This window comes from Zingiber officinale, chromosome 2A (assembly GCF_018446385.1).
Source record: "Zingiber officinale cultivar Zhangliang chromosome 2A, Zo_v1.1, whole genome shotgun sequence".
In the NCBI taxonomy this organism is placed as follows: Eukaryota; Viridiplantae; Streptophyta; class Magnoliopsida; order Zingiberales; family Zingiberaceae; genus Zingiber; species Zingiber officinale.
The window spans coordinates 123,055,656-123,079,760 of NC_055988.1; the positions used below are offsets into that span (position 1 = coordinate 123,055,656).

General features: G+C 39.1%; 4 protein-coding genes across 9 annotated transcripts in view; 2 read left to right on the top strand and 2 right to left on the bottom strand.

Annotated features, from left to right (window-relative positions):
• Window positions 1-213: 213 nt before the first annotated feature.
• Window positions 214-3,609, top strand: LOC122042169 (rhodanese-like domain-containing protein 9, chloroplastic). The gene is made up of 6 exons (XM_042602149.1): window positions 214-374; window positions 472-680; window positions 1,750-1,900; window positions 2,211-2,296; window positions 3,153-3,257; window positions 3,343-3,609. The coding sequence occupies exons 1-6, from the start codon at window positions 337-339 to the stop codon at window positions 3,411-3,413; spliced, it is 660 nt and encodes a 219-aa protein (XP_042458083.1). The 5' UTR covers window positions 214-336; the 3' UTR covers window positions 3,414-3,609.
• Window positions 3,610-3,684: 75 nt separating this feature from the next.
• On the bottom strand, window positions 3,685-8,905 carry LOC122042168 (SURP and G-patch domain-containing protein 1-like protein). Of its 2 annotated transcripts, none has more exons than XM_042602147.1 (9): window positions 8,768-8,905; window positions 7,867-8,312; window positions 6,542-6,668; window positions 5,747-5,853; window positions 5,495-5,629; window positions 5,114-5,245; window positions 4,725-4,901; window positions 4,168-4,346; window positions 3,685-4,055 (listed from the first exon to the last, which is right to left on the bottom strand). In XM_042602147.1, exons 2-9 carry the CDS (start codon window positions 8,264-8,266, stop codon window positions 4,029-4,031), a joined length of 1,284 nt encoding a protein of 427 aa, XP_042458081.1. In that variant the 5' UTR covers window positions 8,267-8,312; window positions 8,768-8,905; the 3' UTR covers window positions 3,685-4,028. The 2 variants fall into 2 exon arrangements, with proteins under 2 accessions (XP_042458081.1, XP_042458082.1); XM_042602148.1 differs by having other exon boundaries at window positions 7,867-8,319.
• Window positions 8,906-9,109: 204 nt separating this feature from the next.
• Window positions 9,110-11,670, top strand: LOC122042171 (DNL-type zinc finger protein-like). 2 transcript variants are annotated; one of them, XM_042602150.1, is made up of 3 exons: window positions 9,125-9,435; window positions 10,473-10,589; window positions 11,207-11,670. In XM_042602150.1, the coding sequence occupies exons 1-3, from the start codon at window positions 9,181-9,183 to the stop codon at window positions 11,303-11,305; spliced, it is 471 nt and encodes a 156-aa protein (XP_042458084.1). In that variant the 5' UTR covers window positions 9,125-9,180; the 3' UTR covers window positions 11,306-11,670. The 2 variants fall into 2 exon arrangements, with proteins under 2 accessions (XP_042458085.1, XP_042458084.1); XM_042602151.1 differs by lacking the exon at window positions 11,207-11,670 and having other exon boundaries at window positions 9,110-9,435; window positions 9,754-10,556.
• Window positions 11,671-12,228: 558 nt separating this feature from the next.
• Window positions 12,229-24,105, bottom strand: part of LOC122042167 (actin-related protein 9-like) — a 44,492-nt gene continuing 32,615 nt past the window's right edge. For 2 of the 4 annotated variants that reach the window (XM_042602146.1, XM_042602144.1), the window contains exons 19-21: window positions 14,615-14,665; window positions 12,922-13,068; window positions 12,229-12,574 (exon numbers count right to left, since the gene is read on the bottom strand). In XM_042602146.1, the coding sequence (XP_042458080.1) occupies window positions 12,925-13,068; window positions 14,615-14,665 (195 nt within the window). In that variant the 3' untranslated portion in view covers window positions 12,229-12,574; window positions 12,922-12,924. Of the gene's footprint in view, window positions 12,575-12,921; window positions 13,069-14,614; window positions 14,666-24,105 lie in introns of those variants that run through there. The other 2 variants (XM_042602145.1, XR_006129172.1) reach the window with 2 other exon arrangements.

The window sequence follows — 24,105 nt, forward strand, 5'->3', positions numbered from 1 at the left end:
TATAAGTTATAATAGTCATTGATTAAATTGATAAAAAAATATTTTAATATAATACTAACTTATTTATACTAATTTTAAATAAATTAAAATAATCTTACTATACTATATAACATGCTACTATCTACATTCCTATAAAATATTAAAATAAAAATATTTTTAAGAGAAAAAAGATTTTTCTTAATGTATCGGACCCAACCCGTATCCCAGCGTCCGACGCGGCAAGAGGTGATTGGCCCGGTGGATTATCCTCGCCCTCTTGTTCCACCCCATCCCGTCTCACGCGACCCGCACCAGTACTCAACCCCGGTCTGTCTGCTCCCGCAGCAAAGCGAAGAAATGGCTGTTCTTGAATTCTCCGTCACTTCGACTCCCAGGTACTCCGGTCAATCCCCCTATGCCATTCTCCCGATTCGTTCTCCCGGTTTAAGCAGAAGAATCGATCTTCCTCTTTCTCATGCTTCGATTCGGTAGGTTCTGGTTTTTGCAACACCGCAAGAGGGCGCCGGCGGCGGTGAGAGGCGAAGTGAGGTACGTGAACGGCGACGAGGCCAAGAAGCTGGTGAGCGAGGAAGGGTTCAAGATTTTGGATGTTCGCGACAGGATCCAGTACGAGAGGGCGCACGTAGCCGGCCCCTGCTACCACGTCCCGCTCTTCATCGAGAACAAGGACAACGACATCGGTACGTGGTGCCCTAATCGGCGCTGCTGCTCCTCCTCCTTTGTTTTTCCTTCCCAATTCGCCCCAATTCATCTCCCGTCTCGATTTCATTTTCTGGTCGCATAGATATGTTTCTGCAGCCGTAGGCATAAAAATGCGAGAGCAGATGATGATAGTTAAATTATAGGGCAGAAACTAAAGGACTTTAGTTTCATTATCCACTTTGTAAAATAAAAAAACATATATATATATATATATCAATTTTAAAATTGTTACAATATGAATGATAGATAAATAAAATTGAATTGCGTTATAACAACTATAAAAATTTTAATTGCTACAACTTAAATATTTTTGAACAAGTTATGTATTGTAGCAACTACGGTTTCACATGTGCTATAACACGTCCAACCAATTTAAGATTTGGGTAATTGAGTAATTATATATATATATATATTGCTAATGGAGCATGATACATTTTTGATAAAAAAAAATTAAAATGAAACACCCTTAATGATTTCAAGAACTAGTGGTGATGTCTCCGGGTAACGATATAATGGTTAAATCCTCCAATGAATTACTAAGAGATCTAACATTCTAATTTATTTTGATGGTGAGTGAGAAATTTTCGTAGGATCGAATTGATCACCTCTAAAATTAATCGATTTGAAAAACTAAATATTTAAATAATAATAATAATAATAATAATAATAATAATAATAATAATAATAATAACAACAATAATGATGTTCATTTTTACTTCGGCCAATGAGTGTCCTTCTAATATTTTTTTTAAAATGGAATGTTTTTTTGTTGGTGATAATAGAAATAAAAGGGTTCTTTTCATTTTACCTAACATTATATGAAATGCTAAAATAATAATATAAAATTTATTTTATCTCAGTTTTTTTTTTCTACTTTTCCATTTTAACTCGTATAGTTTAAAATTTTTTACTTTTCATAATTTGTAAAATCTAATTCAAAGACTCTTGTTGTTTCATGCAAACCTTATCGTATTATTATTATTCCCTTGCATTTCAGATCATGATTTAGCTTTTACTTAAGCTTTGTTGCTCTTGTTTTACCATTAGGCACCATTATAAAGAGGCAAGTGCACAACAATTTCGCCGGCTTGTTCTTCGGGCTCGCGTTCACCAAACCGAACCCGGACTTCGTTCAATCAGTAAAGAAACAGCTTCCAGAGGATAGTAAACTGTTGGTGGTCTGCCAGGAAGGATTGAGGTTAGCCTCGAAAACTTTCAGAATCAGTGCTAAAACTTAAGGTTTGATGGTATATGAAGATTGTTTCAATGTTTGTTTAGCACTTTTATTTTAAACTCTCTGGAGCCTAAATTTTCTAAATTGTGAACTTAGTCAGAATTTGAATATATTTAGTTCTTAACAGTGGAATTTTTGTAATTTGATGACAGAAGAGACACTGGTTTCTGAATCAGAGCGGAGATGATTCTTTAATTGATCAAGAAATTACAATCTAAATCTGAATTATAAGAACATACTGTTTAAGCTTTTAACTTTGTTGATTTCATTGAAGGTCAGCAGGAGCAGCCGACAAACTAGATGAGGCAGGCTATGACAATATTGCATGTCTCACATCTGGTCTTCAATCACTAACACCAGGTTCTAATTTTTCTCTCGGACTCAATTAGGGCTCTAAGAACAAACTTTGTGTTAGTTTGATAATGCTCATTTAAATAAGCTTGCATCGATTTGTTAGTAGAGCCTTAATTTGGACCCGTTGGTTGATTCTCTCATCAAATAATTTAAACAGATTGAGTTAAATTATATCAATTCATTTAAAAACAAGCATCCCACATGGATTGCTGGTTTAAGTCATGGGTGGCCATCTAACCCGTAACTTATTTTAGATTGGATCGAAAATTTCCCAACTAGGCTAGTGAGCTTCCCGTCTCACCCCAACCAGATGATGGATTTTTAACCGACTAACCCATCCCATCACATGCCAGTCTGTTTGACAAAAGTATTTATTAAGGTTGTTCAATAATGTTTATAAATAATATTCATGTACAATATTTTTAAATAATTTATAAATAAATTTATTTATTAACTTATAAAAAATTTAATTATAAAAAATAATATATATGAAAACTATTCGGGAATAATTTCATAGATTTTTTATGTCCTTTCGGATATAATATTTATAATATATTAAAAATAAAAAATATATAAATATCATAAATAAAAAAAATTAATGTAAATTATAAGAATAATAAAATTGATAGTTAAGTCCAATTAAAAGCTTGAACAAATGTTCATGAAAATGTTTAAACAATATTCATCAATATACTTGAATTCAACTCGATAGATTTTTTATAAACAGACTTGATAAATAAATAAATAAATAAACAAAGTTTGAAAGCAGCTAAGCTTAGCTTGTTTATACCCATAGACTCAATCTAAAACTTCCGGAACAAAGTTTAATTTGCTTCTGATTTCTGTGCTCACATCATTGTAGGAACCTTTGAATCTGTTGGTTCCACTGAGCTGCAAAATGCAGGCAAGGCTGGTCTTGTGACCATCCAAGGGAAGATTTCTGCAGTTCTTGGAACTGTGCTAATTTGTAAGCTACCATTTCTCTTAAAAAAAAAAAAAAACCCTAATATGTTGCTTTTCCCCCCTATGAACAGTGGGAAATTCAAATGCAGGTGCCTTTCTTTTTATCACATTCTTCCCTGAACAAGCTGAGAAGTTGCTTCAGATGAGCCCTACGAGTTAGGTGCAACAGTTTTGCCATTCAGTTTCTGAATAGTCTTCATTGTTCAGATACGATAAGTTCTTGAAGGTGGTGCTCTTTTTGGGTAAGGATTCAATGTAACCTCCTAATGTTCTCGAGTCATTACATAACTATGCAGAATAGGGTTTATGAAAGGATTTGTCTTCCCTTGACAATGAATATAGACTACATTGGATCAGCTCGAGTTCAACAAAGTTTTCATCAGCGAATTTGGTGAACAAAATTAACTGATTACTACGAAGATAAACACGGATGAAAAAAACCACAAATTGCCAAATTAATATTGCATAGAGAGATAAATTCTCCGGCAGCAAGATGAATGCAGTTAGGTGCCGAATATATTAAAGTTAGATCTACAAGATGAAACCGCACTTGAAACATATTTCTTTATCTTAGTGCATAGTTTTGCAAGCTTCATCTTTATTTTGTATCCCTAAAATAGCATTCCACATGACTAGATGGTGACTTACTTCAAAGTTGAATGTTAGAACACCCTGATGGACAAGGAATTTTGAACTGATCATGGTACGTATTGATGAAATTGCTACGATTGCGCGTACCATCCAAGCACTTACAGAAGCAGTCTTGTTGCCCAACCTAGTAGTATTGTTTTCTTGGATTGTTCTGCATATATGAACAAAAATGTTCACATTTTTAATGCCAACTAATAGTAGATGCATTGCATTCGACGGTTAGCAAGGACCATCCAGAAATTCGAATAAAAAGAGCATGTTACCAGTGGGTTCGGTCTGTGACGATAACCAAGCATCATTCTTTTCTTATACTGCTCGTAGATGTCGTCATCCGGGTTAACCTCACCAGGTTTTTGAGCGCCAACACCTAAATTGTCCTTCTTCACTTCTCCTGCCATAACTGGATTTGCACGGCCACGTTTGTCACTGCCGAGACCCTCACCTGCAAGCATCAGAAAGTTCAACAAAGAAATAAAACTTTCTAGCCTGGCAAGAAAAGAAAACTGAGAGAAAAAGGGAAATTCCTACAAATACAGCAGAAAAGAAAAGATTTGGTTAAGAAAATATCGCCATCTCATATTTTGTGCCTGATAAATAAATCATGAACCAGACATTTGATTTTGGCAGTTCCTTTGAAGTTAAAACAAGCAGCCTGGTGATTTTCAAAATGTGGAAAGTCTAAGATCAAGGATCATAATTGAAGAGATAGATTAAGGTGTAATCAGTTGATTATAGAATGTGACAATAGGAGGGAAACATGCTAGTCAATATTTTGTTTGGCAATATGTATAAAATGGAAATCAAAACGATTCAACTGTACCTTCTTTCCAACCCATTTTAGATAAAAGTTTATGACCGATATTGTCAGCCTGAATTTTAGCTTTTTCTGAAGCCTCTCTAGCAGCTTTCGTTACAGCCGCATCATTACAAGAAGACATAAATTTCTCCATCTCTTCTTGCGGAATGAAGTCACCCATGTGATGACCTCTTTTAGGAGCTAAAAGACCACACAACAAGAAGAAAGTCATTCGTATTGCCTAAGGTGAAAGAATAGAAGAATAAATATGCGATTCTATAGAACATTAAAGCAAAGACTCGAGTAAATTTTGCTACTGTAGTGAAAATACTGTCAGAAAGAATGACAATTTTCTTAGACAGCCTAGGTAAGAAAACTAATGTATGAGCAGTAGCATAATATAGACTAAATACCTTGAAGAGAAGCCGGTGGTGGCATTTCATCCTTGGATAGTTTTGGCTGCCTCATCCTTTCCTCCTGTGCAGCTTTCTTCATGTAAAACTCCATCATAGTAATAGGATCTGCATCTGAAGCTCCGCTGGATTCTTACAACCAAAATAATAGATTCAGACATATGCTAGAAAAGCTCATGGAAGAATAGCAAACTGCAACGGAAATAGGAAAGTGGGAGACAAAATCTATTAGAGAGAGAAAAATTGTACATAGACTACAAATGAAAGATGCACCTAAACTAAGAAACAGATTCTAAACTAGTTAGATAGGTAAATGAATGGCCTAGGCTATGAGCAATATAATCAGTGTAACATCTTATTGCTGAGATAAAACAAGCATACCAGATCTCCCATAAGAGCTAGACCCCTCATAAGATCCATATAAAGCCGATGCAGGTGTTTGGTAATTTGGATGCTGTTGGAAAGTGCTTCTTTGAGAACCAGTTGATGTTCTAGAAGTTGAGGTGCTTCCCTTGTCTGCAGAAGTAAAACCTTGGATCTAACATTACTATTCTCACATACAATAATAGCACATTAATTACCTAGAATTAACGAAAAAGAAACAGGAGAAACTGGTGCACAAATGGCATTTACCAGAATTTGATGTCTTGGACTCCTTCAATTGTGCAAGAGTTTTTTCCTCTTCAAAGAGTCTATGCTCATAGTATTTGTAATCTGAACAATTATGATCAAACAAAAACCTACAAACATTCACATATATCTTAGGCCTGACCTGACTTGCTAAGATATGCAACTATCACATAAAAAACTTCATTTTACTCTGCTCATATATTTATTAGAGAAAGAACATGCCAGTGATAAAATAGAAAGAACACCCCTTATTATTGTTTTCGTTAAAAGGGCAACCCCTTTTCAAAAACCATTATAATGACGTCCCAACATATTTTCATCCCAAATATACACTTATTCCAACATTGTTGTAGCAACAATGACAGTAGTTGCTACAACATAGAGAAAATTGATCCAATTGGTCAAACTTTATCAAAATCAATTTAACTTGGTCAAAATCAAGCGAATATTATTGTAATGTAACTGCTACACGTCATAGTAGTTATGGTAGTAGCTGCTATAAAAGCGCTGGAATAAGGAATAAGAGTATTTTTGGAATGAGAAATATGCTAAGACACTTTTGAAAAGGCGCACCCTTCTGATTTTTGCCCAAATAAAAAAGTATTTGCATGCCCGTGAAACAAAAATAATAGGCACAATAATATTTTTTGCATTTAAGAGAATAGTTGTGTGCTCGTTATCTGCATATTGAAAGGTCATTTCAATTATTTGGACATGAAAATGATTAAGTTAACCCTTGTGGACATTTACAACATAAAAACATATACATCTTGAAAATGAAAATTCAAGGACACATACTTGTAAGGCGTGTCACCAGGATTCCTTTGGCATGTGACATGCTCGAATTGTCTTCCATTTTTAGCGACAAAACTTGCTAGCTTATCTGCAACTTTCCTGACTGCTGGATCACTAGGAGAAGATGGTGCTGCATGTCACTTAAAGAACTGATTAATACCCAGTGCATGAACAAGTGAATGCAAATTACTGTTGTAGCGGGCCTGCCACATTTTGATTCTTTGAAACAATTCATTCCACCAATGCAGATTGAAGATATTTAAAAGACACAGGCTGCATTAATGACAGAAAACTTTTCAAGAATTTCTAGCAGAAATCATGCATGAGGTAGGAGCACAGTAAGAGTTAGGCATGATACTTATAAACATGCAAGTGAAGCAAAAATTAGTTATTTTTTCTCCTTGCAAACGCTTTAACAATTCCAAATGATTAGATATTTGTTTAACATTAAGAAGTTTCACATAAGTCCATTTACATGGGATAATCTTTATGAAGGTGGAAGCTAAATGATTAAACAGGGGTGTGAAGCACATAGATGAATAACAATTGGACCTACATAAACTCACTTCCTGGGAGATAAAACATGAAGAAATCAATATCTTGATACCCAGAAGAGAATGCAACCAACCCAAATAGAATCATGGCTAGTATGAGAAACATGAGATTTGTTGGGGACTCTGAGCAGTCAGAATCATATTGCATTATCAACAAGAACTGATGGAGCATGCTGTATTGATGATAGATTTGTTTACTGCATCAGTTCATCTCTGTTTCTAAACAAAAATAATCTTATTCTTCAGATATAAGTAGTCTATATAAGCTGCATGATGACGAACCATATGTGATTAAACCTATTGTCTAAGAATATGCAAACATCAAAAAACTATGTTTCACAGCCTTCATGTCCTAGATAATCAATTTGTTGATCAAAAAGTTTGGTCTCGTTCTTCTATATTAGGGGTATGACAATTTACTTGATCATTACAATGAAAGATCCAACCATCAGCTATACAACAAAAAAGAGTTGACATCAAGGTACAAATTCTACTTAACACAGTGAGAAATTTCAATAAAAGCAACAACATAAGGAAATTTTGTATTAAATATACTCCAATTCTTCTATGTTTGCCAGTAGTTGGTGTAACTAGTAAATCATGGTATATTTCATATTAAAGTTTTCCACGTGAAGCGTGTGCTTGGTGAAAGGTAGAAAAATTGGCATTTTTTTTCTACGACAAATAACAAAATTCGTATAGTTTACATTTATTAAGAAGAAAAATTGGTATAGATGAAGGTAGCAATACAAAGTAAAAAGAAGGACAAATTACCAACATCCTCCAGTTGTGAGGATGAATGGTGAGTATCACCCTGACCCAACTTCTGACGCTTAATATGTTCATCTCTGGATACAACTGTATCTTCAGCTTCTTCTTCCTCATCTGAGATGAATTTAACTGGCGCCAATGCAACTTTTGTCTTCTGCTTCAAGCTAAAAGCAAGCTTGCCACCGGAAGTCTGGGGGTTTCCCTTCTTGATATCATTGAATTTGACTTCTAATGGCCTTTTGCTAACTATCGTTGTAGGTTTCAAGGCAACAGAAGAGCTGGATGAAGTAGTAGATTTAGGCTGATCAGTGGCTGCTGCAACAACTCCTTTCTCTTGCTGGAGTCGCTTGATCCTTTCCATGAAATATCCATCGTTTACAAACAGATCCTTTTCCTTATCCATGGTAGGGCTCTCTTTAAATACTCAATAACAACTTCGAAACCAAAAGCTGCAACCTTTAAGTATCAATTAGAAGGAGACTTGTATGCAGAGCATCATCACATCAAATTTTAAGCGATCGGAAATTCAATCGAGGAAATAAGGAGAAAGTAGATACATATAGGATTTTGATTTCTCCTACAGACGCAGAGATAAAGCTCCTGCCTTTTGTGAGAATACAACTTAGATAAGGAAACTCCAATAGAAACCCTATGTCAAACCCGCATGCCAATCGAAGAAAAGACGCAGGTGGAATTCATGATTACGAGAATATCGATCGACACAAGGAGACTCAAACCGAAACCCTAAATCAAAACCGAACGAAAACTTAAGGGAACAATTCCAAAGAGAGGCTCGATCTATTTTGCCCAGAATGATCTAAATACCGGATAATGGGAAAACTAGAGGAAACCAAAAAAGCTAGAAAACGAATAAATACCAGTCGAAAAAAAAACATCCTCATACCTCCAATTCGTACTGCCGACGGTCTCCAATCAGAGATGAATCGGGAACGCCGATCGAAATCCAGATCAATGCAGTTTGAGGAAAGAAAGGGCGTAACAATGGCGACCTAGAGGTAGAGAGAGAGAGGAGAGCATGCTCCTACAAGTAAATTAACCTTAATTAATTAGTTAATATAAAATTATTTTTTAGGAAATTCAAAATTATTTTTTTTTTATATTTAATTAATTATTTTTTGCCCTTTTTCTTGAGTAAATAAAGCATCAATCTCTGGAGCAAAATGTAAAATGCTATCTTTGCAGAGATTGGATGAAAATATAATTTACCAAAATATGGGCGGTGAAGTGAAAAATAGTATTTCCAGGGATGCGTAAATACTATTGGTCCTCTTCTCCGTCTCGCCTCCGGACGAATCAATGTCCGCCGCCGCTCCCGTTGCGTCCGCTCCGGCGTGTCCCTTTCTCATTCCGACACAACTCGGCCGCCGCGCGCCTATTGGATTGCAGGCTCCGGGCCAAACCCACCGTGTCCACCGGCTACGGGTGCAGCACTCTGCCCTCCCCTGCCGCCTACTCCGCCTTCACCGCCCTAATTCCCGCATCTTCCTTCTTTCCTGCGCCGCGGGTGATGCTGCTGCCTCCGAGTCACTTCCTGGTTCTTCCTCGCCTCAGGTAGGCTCCGCGTTCGTCTTCACGAGCTCAGTCGGTCGTTCTTATCATCTGTATAACCTACCTCGTACTTGCAAATAGATTTATTGAGTAAGAAGACGATTGAGAAGAAATATAATGTGAAGTTTGTAGGACTAGTTGATGGATTGGAGGTGCCCAATTAATCAAGATGAACCCTAACGGATGTGTCGGGAGATCCATCGAAACCCTAACTATTTATAATTAAACACATATCGCAAGAAGAAATTAACGGGAACTCAAGTAAACACTGATGATTACCGGATGTCGCATGAAATTCTGATTACTCTACTGATTCGCTAGGTATTACTGAGAAATCGTCACAGTTACATCATCAATCCTCAAAACTTCTCCCCCAACGTGCTCTGCTTTCATCTCTGGTGCACCACTCTCAGCTTTATCCTACTCACAACACTTTCGGTCTTCATCTTCATTGAAGTGATTCACAACCTCCATCCCGACCATTTACAGAGTCTACATCTCTAAGAAAGGGGAAAGTCTGCTTGCAACAAAGAGGAAATGTGCAGATACTTCTTGAAAACTATTGAATCCTGTATTCTGCAAGATAAATTTTCTATAAAGATGCCCTTAACTAGGAAATGTTTTATATAATTCCTATCTCTATATTGTTAACAAGCAAGCTACATCAGTATGGGGATTGTAGGTGGTGAAATGTTTGGTTATGGAGAGATAGGATTATTAATATCGGAGAGCAATTTGGTGTTCAGTATATTAAGATGATATCAACATATAAGATCACCAAATTCCATAGTTAGATATGCAAAGTAATTAAAGATGTGAAGGGAAGAGGCATGCCAAAAACCTAATTTATACATATCTGAGTAATGTCAACAATAGTGTTGCATGCAAATGGACTTTGTTGTTTGTGTTCAATGCGCTAGTTCAGCATATAGAACCAATATGAGGTTTCATAAATCCTTTCATGTTTGATTGGCAACTGAACTACTGCAATTCTCATCATTCTGTTTTCTTTGTTACCACTACTGACATATTTCCTCAAGGAAATAAAACTTCCTAGGAGAAATTTGCTGGTCGAATTCACATGTGACTCATGCGGTGAAAGAACCAGGAGGCTCATCAATAGAGTTGCATATGAAAAAGGAACAATATTTTTACAGGTATGTACAACAACTATGCTGATCCATCTAGCTTGAGAGAAATGCATTTATATTTTCTTGTTGCAAGGATATGAATGTTTTCTGAAAGTAATTTCTGTTGGGAATGCTATTTATCTAGTTTCTATTGGTATATTGCAGTTCTTATCTAATCTTACCCTATCCGGAACATCTTTAATCAACTTGTCTCCTCCACTCTACAAAAGACTAGTTAATATAATTAAAAGAATTTATCTATTGTGATATAGCATCGGATAGAGTTCTGTGGGGGATAAGATCCATGTATTTAGCAACATGATTGTTAGATGTTATTTCTCTACATCTATTACCCTATGAGAAGTTCCAACGAGGAAAGGCTTTGGTAACTATTGTAATATATGCCAACGTAATACCATTACTTGTCTGTCTAGTTCATTTTTGAATAACTTTGCTCCCGAAAGAAATAATCATGCTTTTTTTTTTTCGCTCCGAACAATCAAAGTTCATTTTAGTTAAAGATGCAACTCTGTGACTACCATCCATCTATCCATACATACAACAACCTTTGCGATACTGGCATAGTGATTGTATTTCAAGTGATCATATATACAATGTATGTGCTCACAATATAACTTGAACAGTGTGGAGGGTGTCTGGTATATCACAAATTTGTTGACAACCTTGGTCTTGTGGTTGAGTACGATATGCGTGAGGATTCAGGTTCAGATTCTGATCAGTAGGCAGAGAATGGCTACAAATTCAGGCATTTAATCTCGGAATCCAAAGGTGGTAGTTTTGCAGCGGCAATGTACAAACACAACCTCATATGTTCATCCGATCTACTTTTATACATTGTCTGCCCATGCCTCTCTGTACATTTGGGGGGGGCAAGAAGCAAACTTGTATGAGAATTGTAATTTTATTGGGTTTCATAGATTTTTCGTGAAGACAGCTTAGCGAGCTTAGCAAGTTGTAGTTTCTTCTTAATCCCGCCTGGGATGTCAATGTAACCATTGCGGAGGAATTTTTTGTGAAAAAGAACACTGGTTTAATCCTTTTAGAACCTCATGATATAAAATGAAAAGTGAGTGGAATTTATACGACACTTTTCTATGTACTTGAGAGCTTTGTTCATAAGTTATTTCTATAATAAGCAAGCATTTCTTATTTTATTTTGTTAAATATTTTTAAAATTATAATTGAAGTTATTAAAAGATTATTTTATTTTTCAGGCTTTATGAAGAGTCGTCATACTTATTTATTTATTTATACTGTAATAGTCAATGTTTGTTAATAGAAAGCACTTGAATCCATTACACATTTGCTTTGGAAGTATATACATAAGGTTCATATTCCACCGACTTTATTCTCCGAGTAATTTTGTTTCTCAAGTTTAAATTTATCATATTGTTCTTTATTAACATTTTAACAGATTTTATTTTACTATCAAAATTTGTGCATTTGATACACCAAGCTGTCGCCAACGCTAAACCTCCAAGAAAAAGATTAAACCATATTGAATCTAATCTGTCGTAGATAGTCTATCTTATCTTATATTGTAAAAGATTATTTTCATAAGTCGAAACTCGTAATCACATGGTAATAATAATTACCATTGTGTCAAAACTCTCCATATAAAGAAAAACAAAACCTCAAACTAGTATTTGCAGAGTCAAAATGCAAGTAGCTATTTCTGAAATTTGCTTAATTGATCCAACAAAAGGAATCAGTAATAAATAAATAAGCTGTCAAATCCTAAAAGCGGATAAGATAACAGACTCATCCCGTACAAAGGATTCTGTGAATGTATCTAACGATTATCAAAATTTACATGTTTGGAGAAAGTTGATTCATGAGACCAAACTCACTTTCATGATATCACTCTTCCCATACAAAGTCCATTCTCACCAGCAAACTTCTCAGATACATGCAAGGGATCCTTGACATTCTTCGTTGATGATTTATGATTTCATATTAGTAAACAGCAGCTTAACCGTGTATTGTAACTGCTGAAAAGAAGAGAGAAAAAAAAGTCGAAGATATCAACGATAAAGATTAATCTTGTATTTGCAATTACATCAAGAAAAGATATTTAATAACTACCATTATAATAAAAATAATAATAATTTAGTTGGATTTAGATATAGGTTAGCTTTGCATAAAGCTCAATGGATGAAAAATATATATAAAAAAACTAGCACTGCAAAATATCTATTTACACATCAGACTGGTGGTCGTAGGCTTACTCGAGATGAGACGTGAGTGTAATGGCTTGGAATCGACTGTCAACAATAAAACATCTGATTTTTTGAAGTTGTGTGTGTGTTTTTCTTTTCTTTTTTTATAGATATGATACCTGTTATGAATTGAGATAGCACATCGCTTGTGCCTGAAGATAAAAGGAGTCCTTGTATTTCCTTCCACTCCCTGGGTGAACTCCATTTTTTATCCAATCCTCTCTATGTATCCAAGCATCACGAGTAACGTCCAGGATACCAAGAATCTGATATCCAAAAAGAAGTCATGCATTAATATCCTTTAAAGTTCCTATATAGGCTGCCAAATATTCTCCACAAATTAAACAAAATAAGTGCCTTCAGGCTTCAGATATATTTTAGTTTAATGCACAAACTGATCTATCAATCTACAAAAACATTTCTATTCAAATATGAACCATATTCCATTCCAAATAAAACAATTTTTGCAGCAAAAAACTGAGAATCAGACATCCATAGTATGGAAAGGAATATCAACATGAAATGGTTAGAAATCTAGACTTGCAATACTCTTCCCCAAATTAAAATTATGGGATTGAAATGCCTGACTTTTGCACAAAATATGACCATGCAAACACCTGTATACGCCTATACATGCATCTAGATCTGTTTGTCTTTCTGCATGAAACAAATGTCTTACGTATTAAGTAATGAAAATTTTGTTGCTTGCTTTACATGGAGGATGCAATGCAAGGGTTTCCCATTCAACGCATGGTCTAGCAAGCAATAGCATACTAAACCTTACCATTATGTGTAGAAACTGTTTTTATGACCAAAATTCATGTATCCCAAGTTGCTCCAATAAATCAGGACCCGGTCCAATTTTGTAATAATCTTAAGAGACTATTTTCTGCTATTGAGTGATACATGAAATAGAAATTCCCCGTCATCTTCTCCCTTAGCTTCCTTCGCATAATTTTTTGCATACTAATGGGGTGGGGCCCATTCAGGATGGTGGCAGGCACCAGAAAAGGTGAAGGATGGAGAGGAGGGATGGTTGTGGAGGATGGCAAGCAGAGGGGAGGCTGCAAACCGTGGAAGATGGGGGGAAGGGGGCACTTTTTCCATTGACTACAAGAAAGTTTTTCATCAACTGCTCTTTTATCTTGCGCCAAAAACACCCTAAAAAATATTTTCCGGGAAAACATTTTCTATGAGACAAGCCGACTCTTATTACAATTTTTGTTACTAAGCACATTTGACCATTAATTACCTAGAAGAAATGCATTACCGATGTTTAATCTACATTTAACTTTAATGAATTCAATAGAAAGACCTAAGTCACGCTAAGCACAATGTAGAATAAGCTTATCCAACATTGCTATTCCACTTGTGACCCAGGTATGTGCAATTAACTAGAAAATCCATCTTTGTTCCAAGCACTCTAGGGAAATCCAAGAAGGATATTACTTGGTAAAAAGACTAATACATCATCATTCGAATATGAGCACCAGGATTAGTTTGGCACCCAGCAATCCAGCCTATAATTGTCATTATTGCATAAGCATTTTTAGATGTGGCAGATAGATCCAACATGAAGGAAATTACTTCGTAAAAAGACTAATACATCATCATTCGAATATGAGAACCAGGATTAGTTTGGCACCCAGCAATCCAGCCTATAATTGTGATTATTGCATAAGCAATTTTAGATGTGGCAGATAGATCCAACATGACATGATGTGTAAAAAGTATAGAATATTCCCAAATTAGTAGAAATAAATAAATAATCTGAAAAAGACTATTTTTCAAAGAAATGGTTGGGAAGCTTACCGCACCGCCTTTCCATGATACAAATATAGGGTTTGTTCTGGATTGGAGTACCTATTCACATTTATGTTGAAACCAGTCATTTGGACAAAGAATTAAGATAAACAAGAAACGAAGGTAAAAATATCATTACACCACATCAATTGTTTGCAAAGAGCTTTGTACGAAATTACAATAATATATCAACAAAATAGGCCTGCAGATCAGTGTTAATGTGAACCTACATATCTGTAATTAAAAAAAAATATCACTTTTAACAAGCAATTCCAGCAACTAGAAAATCAGGAGTTAGCAATCATAACATCAATATGCAAGGTACCGCATAGCACTTTTTGTTGAAATAAATATGTAGGCAGACATAATAGGATGCAAGCCAACAGCCCAAGAAAATCAGCTCATTTAAACGTTAAGTTATTGATTTAAAAAAAAAATCTCAAACGAAAACTGCCCAACCATTTGCCTTTGCAGCAGATTAAGGCAAACTTACTCAATGCAACATGTCATTGGATGCATGTGTCCGTACCATATGCCTTCCCTATTGGAAGGATATGCCAGATACCCTTCCAGTAGTTGGAAATTAAGAATAGATGAAAATTATTTTAACCTACTATACTCTGAATTAGTCAAATACTTAAAAAATCAAAATATCTTTAACTAGAAACCCTCATTATAGCAATTAGTGATTTAGGAAATATTGTGGCTGATGAAAATGAACTGCTTTGACTCTCTTTCATAAAGTAGATCTTGTAGTAGAGGAAAAAATATATCTCATTATCTTTTCTATTGAATACGCCAATATTTATATACATAAGACTTCTTATAATTATGCCTATCAATTGCTAATTACAAATCAATCACAATCAAGTTAATTAATCACAATCCCTAAAATTAAGCTATAGCTAATCAATCACAATCTCTATAATTAAGCTACTGTATTCAACACTCCCTCTCAAGCTTGGAGCATATATGACAATCATATCCAGCTTGTCACAAAATTAGGAGAATCAATTTTCTCCTAATGCTTTAGTGAAGACGTCAGCAACTTGCTTAAATGACGATGTGAATGGCGTAGCAATCTTCTGGCTCATTACACACTCACGAATAAAGTGACAGTTAACCTCAATATGTTTAATCCTCTTATAAAAAACTGGGTTACTTGCGATGTAAATAACTGCTTGATTATCACATTACATAGGCAGTAAGTAGTTCATTGTAGGTGAATCCTAATTCTTCAAGCAAATTCTCTAACCATAACATCTCAATTACAGTGCGAGTCATGGCTCTATACTCAACTTTGGCAATTGACCTAGCAACGGTAGTTTGTTTCTTACTTCGCCATGTTACTAGATTTCCCCATACATAAGTGCAATATCTAGAAGTGGACCGTCTGTCGGTCTTTGATCTAGCATAGTCGGCATTAGAATAGGCTTCGATCTTTAGGTGTCCATTTCTCTTAAATGACAACCTTTTCCCTGGAGATTTCTTGATGTACTTAAGAATCTTGATTGCAGTATCCACTTGCTTAGGCTTATCCATAAAACGAGTAACCATTCCCACTGCAAAGGAGAAGTGAGTTTCCAACAAGTTGTCTATATTTTGCCTTATCCTCAAAGAATTTCCAAGTATCATCACAAATACTTGGATTGATATCCATAGGAGTATCAACCGACTTCGTTCCAAGCAATCCAGTTTCTTTGAGTAAATTTGTAGTATATTTACGTGGCTTAATGAAACTCCAAACTTATTGTGAGCAATTTCAATTCTCAAGAAATACGTAAGACGTCCCAAATCCTTAGTAACAAAGTGTTGCTACAAATATTTCTTAGTTTCGTCAATCTCACGTATATCACTGGGATGTCATAAACACAAACGATAAGAATGATAATTTCATTCGTGCTATGTCGGACAAACACTAAAGCCAACAACTCTGATTATACTACTGAATTTATCAAACCAAGCTCTAGAACTTTGTTTAAGACCATAAATAGTCTTTTTAAGTCTGCAAACCATCAAAGCATTCTCCCCCTGAGCAACATACACTGGAGGTTGCTCCATAAAAATGGTCTCGTGCAAATCGCCATAAAGGAATGCATTGTTCTCATCTATATGGAATATTGGCCAAGATTGATTGACAGACAAGGAGAATGGAACTCTAATAGAATTTAGACAGGAGAGAACGTCTCAAAATAGTTAACATCATAAGTTTGTGTAAATCCTTTGGCTACCCGACGAACTTTGTATCGATCAATAGTACTTTCAACTCTATACTTTAGAGTAAACACCCAACGACAAGGCAATAATAACCGCGGACGGTGGTGCAGTTACTAGCTCCCAAGTACCATGAAAGATAAGAGCGGACATTTTTCATCCATTGCAGTCCGCCATGCAGAGTGTTGATAAGCCTCAGAGTAGGAAGTCGAAACTTTTGTAGATGAGAGAGAAACAACACAAGCACAGAAAGCAGGACCCAAGTAATCAAACGAGATATGGTTAGATAAAGGATGGGTAGTGCAAGAACGAATACTTTTACGAACAACAATTAACAGATCAATATCGGAGGGGCAAGGAGCATCAAGAGCTGCAGGAAGAGGAGGCATGGGACATGAGGCAAATTCTGGCCGAGAACGCCTCGTACACTTGCAATGGTTTGGGAGACGGAGTATTTGTAGTGGGAGACATAGATGATGGGTGATCCTGTCCGAAAGCTGAGTCAACGGACGCTGGGTGCGTGGCGCTCTCCAGTCGCTGACGTGGATCTTTGACGGCTGGTGCGAACTTCCGACGATCCTGCAAAGAAGTCGGGCCGGGAAGGGGTTCCCAGCGACGACCCTCCGACGCTCAAGTCAGAAAAACGAATAGCAAGAAGGTGGCTCCAGGGATCTCAGATTGCATACCTCTGATGAAGTCTAATGACGTTTATATAGAGCCACGGGAGCTTGGTGCACACAACCCGAGGTGTACACGTGTCATACCCCATGCCGCAGCATGGGCTTGTCAGAAGAGCATGTTTGACTCCATGCCGCTACAGTCTGAGCGTCTGGGGTTACTGAGATGACGTCCACACTGTCCTCTACTCTTTGACTTCCTCTTCTCGGATCGACCATCCAGCCGCTCGGCCAGAGCGCTCGTCTTTGGTCTGACGTAGGTAGTCGCCCGTCCAGGAAGACTGAGGGTCGTCCTTCCGCTCGGCTCGTATCGCCTGAGACCCTGGCCGAGCGGGCAAACGGCTTGGCCTTCATTCGTGCGTCGTCTCGCGGCCGAACGGATTATCCGCTCGGCTCTATGCTCCTTCCTTCCTTGGCGCCCGGCCAGATGGTTGTCCTTTCGGGTAAGGGCCATTGCCTGGTGCTTGGCATGTCCTGCCCGCTCCTCGAGTCCAGGGGGTTGATCCCCCCATTGACTACCGATCTCCACGTGTTGTCGGACTTTCCCTTATGAGGGCCCCCCGGTCTTGCCACCGGATCACTTGCCTCCCCTTCAAGTCTAGTCGAAGGAGGCGGAGTCCGACTGACTGGACTGCCGACTTGATTGAGTAAGGGCCGCCGCACTAGGCCGCTCGGCCGGGCTGGGGAATGCTCATCCGCTCGGCTTATATTCTCTGTCAAGTCCGTTCGGCTCTATTACCGGGTCGGCGTTTACGCTTGTTGCACGCTCGCTGCGTGCAGTGACAGGCGCTCATTAAATGCGCCCTGTGTCTCGTTGACACGTGGCGCTCCCGCTATCGTCATCGTACGGTGCTGGCCTTACTTCTGATGGGACAGTCACCGTTTGAAATGAACGGCTGGATGATGGCCTCGTTCTTTACGACCTGAATCGGACGGTGGAGGCTGCTCGAAGCCGGCGTTATAAAGCTCGGGACCTCTCTTCTCCGCCGCATTTCTGCTTTATCGATCCCCGACGCCCCGCTGCTCTTTCTTCTCCGGCGACCTCACTTCTCAACTCTCCGACGACCCCGAGGCCCCTTGCGACCATCCTTTTGCTCGTAAGCCCTTCTTTTCCTCGCTTTCTCTTCCCTTTTCTTCCTGTCGGTTGCCTCTTTCATTCTGCCACCTTCATTCCTTGTTTTATTTCCCTTTCCTTTTCGTCCCGCATTTCTTTTTTACTTTCGACCATGACTAGCACTTCCCAACCGACCGCCGGCGCTCCTGGTCTTTGGTACATGACCATGGAGAGTCGGTTTAACGAGGAGGACGCACTGCGCCTCGCTCGAACCTATGAACTCCCTGCCGACCACCACATAGTATTAGCTACCCCCGCCGACCGGCCTCATTAAACGCCGCCCGGCACCGTCCTCTTTTTTCGAGACCAATTTTTAGCCGGGCTACGCTTTCCTCCACATAAGTTTTTCTTACAAGTGTGCAACTATTTTCGCATCCCGCTCGGCCAGTTAGGAACTCTTTGATATGTGGTAGTATTCTTTAAACCGAACGACATTCCTCGACCCCAAAGTTTTCACTACTTCTACTATCCTAAGCAAGCCGAGTTTCGTTTTCCAATCTAGGATAGGTTTTGTTCTTTTCGATACGCCGCCTCCAACAAACACCGAAGGAGCATTTTTCTATATGCGCTTCGAGCCACCGCCTTCCGAATCAAACGGCAGACGATGCCAGCAACCGAGCTCGCAAGTTTAGGGCGATCCGCCTACCGCACCGACCATTGGTCGGCCAACGCTACACATCGATGTCGCCCTTCGGAGTGATGTATATATTCGGCTTGTCCACCATTCCAGCCCGCAGCACGAGTAAGTTCTCTTATCGCCCCTTTCGTTTAACCGATTTATTCTTCGCCTCAACCGGTCATGGTGGCGCCAAGGCTACCGAGCGTGAGAGTTGAGATCCAGCCCAAGAATAGGAGGTCGCCGAGCTGGGGCCTTAGGCCTTCTGCCTACACGGAGAGGTGAGGGACTCGATTGTCTCAAGCCTTAGACGCTTCTACCTCTCACGAGGTCATGGGCGATATAGCCCCCACTCAAGCCCAGGGAGGGCCGCCGACGAAGCCCGCCACTGGAAGCGTGAGGCGAGTCTCCCACCCCGACGAACGCCGCCCGAGGGGCGATGGGTGCTATCCAGAGGCCTCCAGAGAGTACCCCACGCCACTCGGCCTCCAATGGCTACCTCCGAGGTGTCGCCTCCTCCTCCCGAACCACGCTGCCTCCCGATGATCACTGGCCCTTCTTTCTCCACAGTGAGCCGGAAAAGCCGCCGTCCCTGTGGTGATCCGAGCGCCCGAGATTGATAAAGACCGCCCCGCGCTTTCCATCGGAGGAATACTTAGCAGCTGCCGATTGGTCCCCGAGCAACAGATCACCCTTACGGGTCCTCTCGCCAAAGCTCGAGGACGCCGACCAGATCGGACTTACGACTCATGGCCAGCGATAGCAATCTACAACAAAGCACCGGGTATGTTTTTACCTTGGTTACTGATTGAAGCCGATTGTTCATATCCGTCATAGAACTGGGTGGAGCAGATTGCTATCAAGAACCGCTTAGCCGAATCGGAGGACGAAAAAAAGCTCAAAGCCCTGGAGAAAGCAGACAATCAACTACCGCCTGAGAAGGCCAAACTGCCGAGGGTAAGTCCTCGATCCGCCGAGAGGTGGCCCGCCAAGCTCGTCAAGCAACGAGATAAGGAGATAAAGACCGCAACCACCCGTGGCGCAAGCCATCGACGACACGGACCACGAAGGTGGAGAACCGGGGCTAGAGCGGCGCGAAAGAGTTGACGCCCACCGATCACGAACGGAGGGCGCACGACCAAAGCTAAACGGAAGGGGCTTGCAAGATCTTCAAGCTGCCCTCGACTCTTCCAAGCTACTCTTAAAGAGTATCAAGACGGGAACTGGCCGATCGGCGGAGGTGCGCAAAGCTTTCGTCTGCGTTTGATGAATCGAAGGTTCGTTGACAAGTTGTCCTTGACTTTCAAGAGGCGATCAAGGTGGCGATGAATATCTCAAGACCGATTAACCGAGCTATCAATCCTCAAGATCCTGGCGGTCATGATGAGCTCCATCCCTGATTCTCTCTTTACTTTTGATGATAGTGAATGAAGGATTTATGAACTTTCTTTAAGTGTTCGCTGTCTTTTGTAAGCTGGTCGTTCGGGGCGAATACTATTATAAATTTTGTCTTTCCTCTGTTCGGCACAAATGAATTCTCTTCTTTTGTTATTTGTTTGTTCGACCAGCATCAAATCTTTAACTTTTGCCTCGGTCCTAATTTTCTTGCGCCAAATATATTTTATAAGGGAGCCGCTCGACCACACGTTGCTTTTATTCTCGCCTTATCGGCAGGCCCGATCATGGGTCGGCCTTTACAACCGAGGATCACGCAGGACGTTACCCGTTAGCGGCATTATAGACTCTGGTTGCCCTCCTTTCAACATCGATTTTTACCGTCTGAGCTCATCGATCTACCGATCGGAAGGTTTATAGACGCCGACGCGTCTCTCGATTTTTAACGTCGGAGCTCGACGGTCTTCCGCTCGGAGGGTTTATAGACGCCGGCTCGTCTCTCGATGTTTAACGTCGGAGCTCGACGGTCTTCCGCTCGGAGGGTTTATAGACGCCGGCTCGTCTCTCGATGTTTAACGTCGGAGTTCGACGGTCTTCCGCTCGGAGGGTTTATAGACGCCGGCTCGTCTCTCGATGTTTAACGTCGGAGCTCATGGATAGTGCACACCCATGGGCCACGGCTACAGGATACTTCCTTGTACTGAGCCAGAAAGTGATAAGGCTCTCCAGATGTGAAGCTGCCTTGTTGTTGGGCTTGGCCTGCAACTGCTGGAGTGCTCCCTCCCATTGTTGAATAATTGATTCTTCTTCGCTTGTTAGGGTCCATGGACCTGAAATGAAAGAAATCAAACGGGATAGAGTGTCAGCTAAGGTATTGTCTTTACCTTCTATATGTTGGAAGGTAACAGGAATGCCCAGCCCAGTAATAAAGTCCGTGAAGGCTATCCATCGGACTCTTGAAGGCTTATTTTGTGCAGATTTATTGAAGAAGCTTATGATAGCCTGGCAATCAGTTCTAATAAGAAGCTCTTCCTTGTCAAGATAATAAATCTTGAAACTATTCATACAATTCATGATAGCATGAATCTCTGCATCAATGGTAGATTTGAGTGGGGAAAATTTTCCGCTAGCATAAGCACTAATTAACTCTGCGGATTTTGGATCATACTTCTGAGGCTTCCATTTTAAAACTCCTCCCCATCCTTCCATACACCCATCTGATTCAATAATAATGTAGCACCTCTCAGGAGGTATTGCCAGATCTGGAAGGTCTTTAATTATTGCCTTTACCTTGTCCACCAGGGCCCAATCCTGAGTATTCATACGTTTCTCCCCATTAGGAGATGTCTTTGAATATAGAGGGCCAAGAATTTTTCCAAGATTCGGAATGTAAGAACGAGCATAATTTAAGATCCCTAGCCAAGATCTTAATCCTCTGGTGGTCTGTAAGTCCTCATTATTGAAATTGGCTACCTTTGAAATAATATGAGATTGAAGTTTGATTTTAGAATTCCCAATAGTTGCTCCAAGAAATTCTATGGTAGGGCTGCCAATCTTCATTTTTGTTGGGCTCAATATCAGCCCATTCTTCTTACAAATATTAAGAAGAACCTTCAAATGTTCTCTATGCTGCTCCTCAGTCTCTGAATATACAAGAATATCATCAATATAGACGGCTATAAAATCTTCAGTACCTTTGAAGCAGCTGTCCATTTTGCGTTGGAAAATTGCAGGAGCATTTTTAAGTCCGAAGGGCATTACTAACCATTCAAAAAGCCCATCAGGTACCCAGAAAGCAGTCCATGGTATGGAATCAGGGTCCATAGCTACTTGATGAAATCCACTTTTGAGGTCGAACTTAGAAAATATTTTACTTCTCCCAACTTTATGTATAATAGTATTAATACCTGGAAGACTGTACTGGTCTTTGTGGGTATTATCATTCAACCTCTTGTAGTTGAAAACCATTCTTTCTTTTCCTTTGGATTCCTTCCCAGTTTTGGGGTCCACCGTCGTACCTGAATAGACAATAATCGCAGTTGTTCTATGACGACTGTTACTTGGTCTTATCACCTTTAGATCCAGCAGCGCTTTAATATGCTTTCTAAAGGAATCCTGCATTTGGGGGGTGACGTGCTTGAGTGGCCTGTCTTCAATAATTAAATCTGGATTTTTGATCTCCAGTTTACAGGTCACTAAATTTGACTTCCAGTACTTCATTGGATCATCCCCAATGTAACCTGTATCTGTTAATTCTGAAATCATATCTTGTAGGTGCTGACCTGGTTGCCATATGCATACTTGCTCCTGAATTTGATTATACTCTTCTTCGTCTAATTCCAGTTCTTCAATCATAGGAGCTGCAGGAACAACTTGTTGAGTTTGAATAGTTGTAACATTTTTATAAAATGTTACCTCATTTCCTTCAATACGAACTCCTCCATGCATGGCTCGAATAAAGTTGCACCCAAGGATCATTGTGATATTTCCTCCCAGTGTTAATGGAAAAGCATAAGTATAGGGTATTCTGAACTGATGTTCCCCTATCTTCATGTTTCCATATTTTAACTTCTTATTGGCTGTTGTCTTGGAGTTTATGCCACTGAAATTTACAACAAAAGTGTTATCTTCAATAGCTTGAGGAGGTATTAATACCTGATCAATGCAGCATGTAGTGGCTCCAGTGTCCAGAATTGCATTAACTTTAAAATTTTCGACTCCTGGAATAATAAGTTCTACAACCAAGTTAAAGAGACCATTTATTTTTGATCTTGGTTGTTTTGCCTCTTCTATGGAGAATACCTTTTCTCTGCCTGAGTCAATAAGGACATGTACCTCTTCTTCTTCAATTTCTTCCTCAGGATTAACAAATTCTTTGTCTTCTTAGTAAATCTTTGTTCTCCAATTCTAGGCGATCAACTTTGAAATGAAGCTCTTCATTCTCAGTACAAACTTCTAGTATATTGGCATTATGAATACGGATCAGCTCTTCTTTTTCAGTAGCAAATTCTTTCTTAAGTGTTTCTTTCTGTATTTCTGCCAATAATTTCGTACTAGCTAGTTCTTGCTTCAATCTTTCAATTTCAGCTGTTGACCATGTGATGTAATTTTGTTGCTCTTGAAGTAAAGTATTTGGAGAGAAGGGAGTTGGCACTGACCTTTCTATTGGTATGCTCATATCAAAGTAATTTCTTGTACACATACCACATGAAGTTATGCGGCAAGTACTACAGTGCATACGATGTTTCCTCATGGTTTCCCTTTTGCAGCACGTACATCTCTGATACGGGGAGGCTATGTCTTCATTAATCTCCCATATATGATCACAATCATGCTGAGCTTTGGATATTTTTACCATCGGTTGCCACCCTTCTGTTTTTCCTATCATGTAGGAATTTGTTTGTTCTATAAAAACGAATAGAAATTCTTGTTTAAGAACAGAATTCACCTGGTGATCTTCTCCTTCAGATATACTGAATATGGC